Source organism: Condylura cristata, unplaced genomic scaffold (assembly GCF_000260355.1).
Source record: "Condylura cristata isolate star-nosed mole 26May11 unplaced genomic scaffold, ConCri1.0 scaffold00010, whole genome shotgun sequence".
Classification (NCBI taxonomy): domain Eukaryota; kingdom Metazoa; phylum Chordata; class Mammalia; order Eulipotyphla; family Talpidae; genus Condylura; species Condylura cristata.
In genome coordinates this window covers 58,413,528-58,422,036 of record NW_004567111.1, presented here as the reverse complement: position 1 = coordinate 58,422,036, position 8,509 = coordinate 58,413,528, and the positions used below count along the sequence as shown (strand labels likewise).

Here is an 8,509-nt window from a genome sequence, read left to right as displayed (position 1 = left end):
TGGGGATTACAATTGAGATGAAAAAAAAAATGTGAAAAATGATGTAAAAATAAACTTTTTAATAAAATAGAAAAAAAAAGAAACAATACCATTCTAATTTTTTTTAGTTTTTCATTTAAAAACAATATTTAACACACTTAGTTATTATGTAAATGAATTGCTTTTTAAACTTCTCCATTTTAATTTATAATAGAGTAGATATGAATTATGTATAGAATAAATATGAATTATGTATTGTATTACAATGTGTTACAATGTATACCTGTATTAATACATTATGTATTAACATACATAATGAAGATTTTGAAATCTTGATTACAATATTTACTTTATTATACACTAAATCATTAGTCCTGAGACCAAAAAGTATAAAAAACACTGTCCCAAAGCAACTATTTCATAATTGAGAGGGCTTAGTTTTGCTGTCACTCTACCACAGTGCTATTTCTACCATAATGTGGATCACAGACTAACATCTAAGAGGCTGTTATCTAACATTATTTATATATATATTCCATAAAAGAAGCTGGAAGCACTCAATGATTTCAAGAGGCAATTTGTTTTCTATAGTCTCCAATTTCCTCAGCCATTCTTCATTTGTATATTCCTCACCACCCCATTCTCCAAATCCCACCTAGTCATACTTTGCATACTCATTTACTGGTGCTTTTTTTCTTTGTATTCTCAATGACTGGTACAACCTCTAAACAGGACAGGAGCTTTTTTTCAATTATTGAAGTATTTCTTAGGTGGTTTTCAATTATTAATTTTACCAGCAGATCCAACAGATGATGACCAACATATTTTTATAATAACATAGAATAAAGAAAAAAGAAAACATCAATAAGGAAGGACTGATGTCACTGAAATTATGTCATGAATAAGTTTTTGCTGCTATGCGCTATAGTCGAAAAACTTTCAAAATGACTGCTTCAGACCACATTTCAACCATTTATGCCTCCATGATGGTCTATTAATCAATCAAGAATTTTATTACCTACTACCACAGAGGGTATTTTTGATATAGTTCTTTAGTTCAGCAGAGTAGCTACTACACATTTTTACCTTTATGAACCTGAGCACTTTCTCATTCTTCAAGCAAGGGTTATAAGTCAGTATTCTTTGGTCAAATATGGCCTTTGTTATTCTGCTAAGTCTTTAAAATTAATCAGGGTACACATCCTCCAGAACATACATTTCCCAACTGTCCAAATTATAGTGCACTTTCACTATTTCACAATTAGATATCTGTCTAGGTAGAACATGCAGAAAGATAGAGAAATGACAGATAACTTGTCACACAAGTAAAGGTAAAAAACATATATGTAACTCTTTTTCACGATACTACTTACTATGTAAGCAAAAAGTACCTGGTAATGTGTGCTGCCCAGACACCATTGTAAGCAGCTTCTCTTGTTCTTCCATGAGTCTTTGTAGTTGCTCTAACTGTTGCCTCTTCAGTTGTTCCTGCTTCTTTTGCTGTACTTCTTTCAGCTTTTAAACAAAATTAACTTTCTTAAATTTAACATGTTTTTATGGGCCATTGTTCTTTACATTTATCTTAATCCTGCCCATCTTTCTACTTAAGAGTTTTTCTGATAGAGCTTCAAAGAGAGATGTCTAAATAACTAAGTCTGCTAACAAAACATTGAAATCTCAATTTTTATGAAGAAAATTCTGTCATCTATCTCACCTAAGAAACAGTCTTATGAATCACTGATTCTTAAAATAGGAGAGATACTAATACCTATACATTAATGACCAATTTCCACCCCTAAAATTTAAATCAACCATTTCTGATTTGGATTTTGTCAAATGAGGCAGGAATTTAAAAACATATTCGGTGTCATTTTATTCCCTACATCTTGCACAAGATTTTATGTTTCACATTAGACAGAAAGCAAAATTTAGTAAATTGAGGTTTTCACAATATAGTGAAATAAACAAGAGGACATGCAACCATAAACATAAATACTTATCATGCCAAGTCCTGTCTTACCTGTTCAAGTTTTATAAAAAGTGGATCCTTACATGCCACTTCTGTGAATTCACTCCCAAGATCTGAGTTAAAGTCATTTTTGTAATCTTCCCAGTGTTCAGGAGCATCCTGACATGCCACTACTTGTGATCCCTTTCTAGCCAAAGGAAAGACTGTATGTGTTTCAGATTTATCTGACTGTAGTTTGTAAGGGCTATTACACTCCAACTGGTGTTCTTCACAAAGTGAATCTTCTTCATTTACAAGGCTTAAGTTATTTGAAAAGTGTGTGGCTTTATTAGAAAAGCTTGTAGAAATGTTCACAGCTGCTTGTTTCTCTTCATCTGCTTCCAAAATAGGAAATCCACGATTTAAAATGACCCCAGCTCGAGACGGACTGGTCAGCCACTGGGTTAAGTTCTGTCCACAGTTTAACTCTGAAGAGGTTGGCATCAGAAACATTTTAGTCAAGTGACACTCTTATATTAAAATAATTAAATAGCTAGAAGAGCTGCTAATTTCCAATACCTATAGGAAGAGAGCCAATAAAAAATATTAGTTTTTCTACCCCAATCTCAACCCTGCACAAAAATCTACTGTCTCCACATGCTAAAGAGTTTAGCAGAACAATAAGGAATTAAGTTACATGTTTTGTTAAATATCCAAATTTGGCCCTCCCTGGTGGCGCAGCGGGTTAAAGCACAGCACTGAGAATCTGAGGCCACTTCCGCATGAGTTCGATTCCCGCCTGCCGCCTGCCCGGAGGAGACCACATGGCGAGCCAGACCTCTCCTGGCCCGCCCGCTGCTTCCCTCAGCAGTGTACTTCGTAGATCTGCCTGTTCTCTGTCTCTGGTGAAGCCTCTCACCGCCCCTGAGCCTCTGGCGTGTACCCCAGCTCTGTATGCACAAATAAATAAATAAATCTTTAAAAATAAATAAATAAATATCCAAATTTTGTGTATTAAGAAACTTAAGTTCTCTTCTGACCTAATCATCAATTACTGATAAGTGCTGACACAAATGACCTAGAACTACAGGAGCTAAAGCGCCTTCTAAGTTATTCAACTACCAAAGGAGGAAAAAGTCAGTATCAAAATCACCCACATTAAGTACTTCATGCTTCTAGCCCTAATACAATATTGTCTCTGCCTGACTGGGGATCTCAAGTTCAACCATGTTCCAAAACAAACCACCCCACCGCTTTATCTGGCATTCTTTCCCATCTCCCATCTAACCTCTCACATAACCAGGCATTCCCTCATCAGTAATCTTAGAGACCTCTGTCTGACAACACTATTTGGCACTCATGTTTTTGGTGGTATTTTTCTCTTGTGTTCATAATCTACCAAACTCTGAGCTCTTTAAATATACCTGTATGTGTGTCACTGACTAACATCATCCATGCCTGGCAGATAGAAGGAACTTGATAAATGCTTGTTGAAATTAAGTCAGAACTAAGGTTATATTACTGAAAATAAATTCAGTATTACAGTATTACTTATTGAACACCATTGTCAATGTTCAACAATAAAACTTACATTGTTCAAACCACAGAATTTATGAAACACTACATTTATGAAACTACAAAAAAATTCCTATTATTTCTCTGTCACTGTGCAATTGATAAATTTATACAGGACATAAACAGAGAAGATAAGCTCTTTCTCCTTTGTATGTCTATTTCATAAAATGCCATCTATTGAGTTATTATTCTGCCAGAAACTGTTTTAGTCCCTGGTTATAAAGTAGTTAGGTAAGAGTCTAGTGGAGAAAATACACATACACACACACACACACACACAGAGACATGAGGAAACTATACAATGAGCTAAATAGTAGTAAGTGCTCCTAAAGAGATCGCAAATTTAGGTAGAGTGGACAGGGAGGCCTCATTTAGAGGATAAAAATTAAGGATGAGGTAAGAAAAAAAAAAATGAGTCTCTGGTACAGCTATAAGATACAGAGTAACACCAGTTAACCAGACTTCATAACCTTCCATACCAATGTCCCACTGCCCCTAGGAAGTCACCAGTCCTCACAGTTCATCACTACTATCTACCTTGAACTCTCTGAAGTTAAACTCTTTGTGCGTTATAAACCAATTTACATCAGTCACCATAAGAAAGCCCAATCCCCTATATCACCCATTATGTTTTAATCTCTACTCTCGGAGCAGGTGCCTTAGTCTGTCTCCATCTCCCAATGCCAAAACACTCATTGACCATCACCAGCAAATACCTCTACTAACTGTAACCTTTTCTCTGAAGATTCTCTCACTTTCTTGAGAACAATTCTTCCTTTGTAATGCATACTCTTGTGCCACTGAGCCTTGAATATGCGCTTTCCTAGTGGGTCTCTTTTTCTTTGAGACTCACCCTTTCTCCACCATAAAAAGCTTTCTAACCTTTTATGATAACACTATAATCAACTCCTCCCTTAATGCCGACCAAACTTCTAGTGGTTGCTGGCATCTTCTCCCCCTTAATTCCTAAAAAACTATATGACCATACAACTGGAAGAACAGAGTTGCTCAGCCCATGATGAAGGCTGGGGACGAAAAAGATTTGTGTAGTGAGAGATCAGGAAATGAATTTAATACATTTAAATGACTATCAGACATCCCAGTAGAAACACTATATAATATATAGGCAAGTGGAATTACAACAATGGAATTCATGGACAAGGCCAAGACTGTGAAGCATCAATACAGATATCATCCTCATGTAGATTTAGTCTTAACACTGGATGAGATCACTTAGGGATTGAGAATAGACAGAGACATATAATGTCCTTGAAGATAGATGAAGAAAGTGTTTCAAGAAAGAAAGGGCTGTGCTCACTGGTGTTAATAAATCAAGGATGAAGTCAACTAAGAACTGATCTTGAAATTTAGCAAAATCATAATTACTAATTAGAGCATTTGTGTTAGGGGGTAGAGAACCCTAAAAGGTTATACATGGCAGAATAAAAAATTGAAGACAGTTGGGGCCTCCCTGGTGGTGCAAGAGGTTAAAATGTAGCACTATGAAATTATCAGTAGCCAATGCAGCACAAGTTCAATTCGCAGCCAGGAAGGTGAATCACTTGGTGCAGCTGACCTCTCCTGTCTCACCTACTATTGTCCTCAGCTGTTTATTTCAGTCCATCTGCCTAGTCTGCGCCCCGCTGTCTCTGGTGAATCCTCTCATCCCCTGCACCTCTGGCATGTACTCCCAGTTCTTGTTTGCATAAATAATAAATATTTTAAAAAAAAACTTGAAGACATCAAGTAAAGCTTTCCGGTTTTATTATAAAGGGTAAGAAATAGACGGTAGCTACACAGAAAAGTAAGGTGAAGACAGTTTTCTTTTTTAAAATAAGGAAGTAAAAGTTTGCTTGTAGGTTGATAGGATGAAGAGAGGAAAATTGAAATAGCCATATGTCCAAAGGGAGGAGAGATGAGAGGCTCTAGTACTAAAGCAGAATAACATTAGTACTATTTTTTAGACATAATTTCAAACTTTATCAACATAATACGACAAAATATATATAACTAAAGGAAAATGAAAAATGGCAATTTGGAGACAAACACATGAATTTAGAGTCCTATTTAGTATCTAAAAAACAATTATACAAAAGATGTTAATAAAGAAAAAGAACTCCCAAACACTAAAATGTACTCATCCTCAACTCAATTAAAGAAACAATAAAAAATAACCACATATCATTTCTCATATACTGGATTGTCAAAGACTAAAAATATCGCCCAATGTGAAAAATAACTTTCATAAAATGTTACTTGGAAATGTAAAGTAGAACAATTTTTTGTAGCACAATTTGACAATATCTACCCAAACTATAAATATACAAAAAACGGACCCAGTTCCATATCTAAGCATTCTGTGCTATGCTGGCACAGATTCACAACATTTGTAATAAACTGATACTAAACTTTGATGCCTATCAGATGGGTACCAAATAATTACGGTATTCATAGCATGCAACTGTTGAAGAGAACAAGCCCATTAAATATTGATATGAAAGTAACCAAGATAAATTGACAAAAGCAGAGAAGCATATAATAGAACAGAGGGGAAAAAATCACAATTGAATATACTTGTGCTATACAATGTAGTAGCCTCTAGTTACATATGGTTTGAAATATAGCTAATATGACAACTGAAAAACAGATGGTGTTACTTTATTAAGTCAAAATATGGACTTAATGGATTTTTTAAAGCAAGAGACTGCCTCATTCCTCTGTATGACACATACTGAAAATATTTATGTTTCTTTTCTGAATGCCTGGGCGAATGCTCTAAATCACAATGGATAGCACTGCTGAAAGAAACAAAAGACAGTTAACTAGGTACTATTTTTTGCATTGCTCCCTTGTTGAACTGTAGAAGAGTTTTCCGAAGTTACTGTACTATGAACTCCAACTAAAGACTTTCTATCAATAAAAGGAATGCTTATAAGTTATTTAATAACCGAAGACAAAAATGGCTGGGTGATTTTTGTCATTGATATCACTCTTTAAGTATCATGTCTATTTAGGCATTTTTTTAAAAGTTGCTACAGTCAGTAATATAGATAAGGAATATTACAGTAAAGGCTAATATGTTTCCATTTAACATGAAGTTCATGAATAGGCAAAATAAATCTGTACTTACAGTAGTCATGGTAACTAAGAAGTTGGGGTGGTAATGCCTGAAAAGGGGGCTTGATAATGTTCTTTATCTTTGTATGAGTAGTAATTACACTGGTTTAAACGTATGAGCTGTACACTTAAAATTAAGGACTTTACTGAATGTTATTTTTGTTGTCTCTTCTAAGGAAACTAAATCATACCATTGTAGAGTTGGAAGACTTATCTGAAAAGGATTCCATAATCATCAATCAGTTGGCATCTATATGATCTTAGCAGAAATATAGTGAAATGCAATTTTAGAAACACAAGGGAAGGTTATTTCATAACATCAGAAACTAACGAAGTTCCCTAATACACTAAAATGTGCAAGTACCACCATTATGATGCAACATTCACACATCTACCATCCATCCCACATATACAAAAAAAATCTATACTCCTTCATTTCAATTTCACGAAGATGATCCCAAACGTATATTTATTGTCAGGATAAAGTGTAAAAACACTTTCACTTTAATCTGCGAGTTAGTTATTATAGTAAGGATCTGGTAATGGGAGTACCTGGAGCAAAATGCCTTGAAAATATCGTGTGCACTCATATTTTCCAGATATCAAAAACTACTTGAAACAAAGTGACAGACTGAAACCTCTGAAGAGCGCTAGGCAAACATTCTTTACAGCAGTTGGGGGCGGGGGGGGGGGGAACACTTTAAGAAAATAGTGTCCGAATCGTTAAGAATAGCAGATGCAGACACCATTCGAAATCATCTTCAAAGCATGGGGGTAAACCTAGGCGGCCTAGGAGCTTTATCAGACCCCCACCCCACACCAAAAAATGCACTTCCTGAAAGGCACGAATCTACAAAAACCCTCAAAAACAAAAAAAGCGATGGACAAGGATGAAGGAGACCGGCGCTCACGGAGGCCAAAAAAAGCAACAGCACTGTACGTTCTTCTCCAATACACTGCACCCCTGAGCTTCTAGCAGCTCACTGTGCCGTCAAAACCACAGGGCGGAGAGACCCCCTGAAAGTTAGACGGGTTCCCCCCAAAAGAGTTAACCTTGGCCAGGCACGACTTCGGCCGCGGCCGGAACCCTTCCACAGCCGCGTCCTTTCTAGATACAGAGCGGGTCTCTCCCGCGCACGCAGCCTTGGCTAGGTGCAAGCGTTAGACACATCTACAGCTCTGCTCCCTTCGCCCGCTAGTTACCGCTCCGTGGGCGCCGAACCTCTCGGTCCACCAACCTGAGACCCAGCAGCCACGGCATTTACGAAAGAGCCGCCACAGTCAAGCCTCTGGCCAGAGCCCGCCCCCTGGTCCAAGTCCGCATCCGACGCTAAGACACTTGGGAAGTGTAGTTTTTTTCAAAGCCTAGTACTCTGCGTGCGGCGATCATAGGGCCCATGCAAACTACAACTCCCAGCAATATCAGAGAGACCGGAGTTACCTCGGTTCGAGGCCTGGCGCCGTAAGCCTGGGGAGACCGCCTAGGGACTGGAGAAGCGGGCGGCAGGGCGGGAGGGAAAACCGCTACCAGCGCGATCCACCAGGTGGAACTGAACTCCCGCCCCGCCCCCACTCGGCCCGCCGCGCCCCGCCCACGCCGGGCCCCGAGCCCTTTGAAGAGCTTGGACAGCGCGCGCCCAGGCGGTCGATCTCAGTGTCCTCTCTGAGGTAGGGCGCACGGGCTGCTAAGCTCACAACCCAAAGGCTGCCACATTTTAAAGGTGATTTTGGGGGAACGGGGTGTGGAGTCTGCTTTAGAGTTCCTGTTTTGTTTTGTTGGCCCTTTTTTTCCACTTTGGATGTGACTTAGTAAACTTTTTTCAGATCTTGTACACTTTCAAAAAGCAAAAGTGGTGGAGGAGGAGGGAGAAGGACAAGAACAGGTGTGGG

At 38.0% G+C, this 8,509-nt stretch overlaps 1 protein-coding gene across 1 annotated transcript in view; it reads right to left on the bottom strand.

Moving 5' to 3' along the window:
- The window catches only part of CENPJ (centromere protein J), an 80,682-nt gene extending 72,765 nt beyond the window's left edge, over window positions 1-7,917 (bottom strand). Inside the window, exons 1-3 of the mRNA XM_012723135.1 lie at window positions 7,858-7,917; window positions 2,000-2,506; window positions 1,371-1,494 (exon numbers count right to left, since the gene is read on the bottom strand). Coding sequence (XP_012578589.1) covers window positions 1,371-1,494; window positions 2,000-2,440 — 565 coding nt within the window. The 5' untranslated portion in view covers window positions 2,441-2,506; window positions 7,858-7,917. The remainder of the gene's footprint in view (window positions 1-1,370; window positions 1,495-1,999; window positions 2,507-7,857) is intronic.
- Window positions 7,918-8,509: the final 592 nt, after the last annotated feature.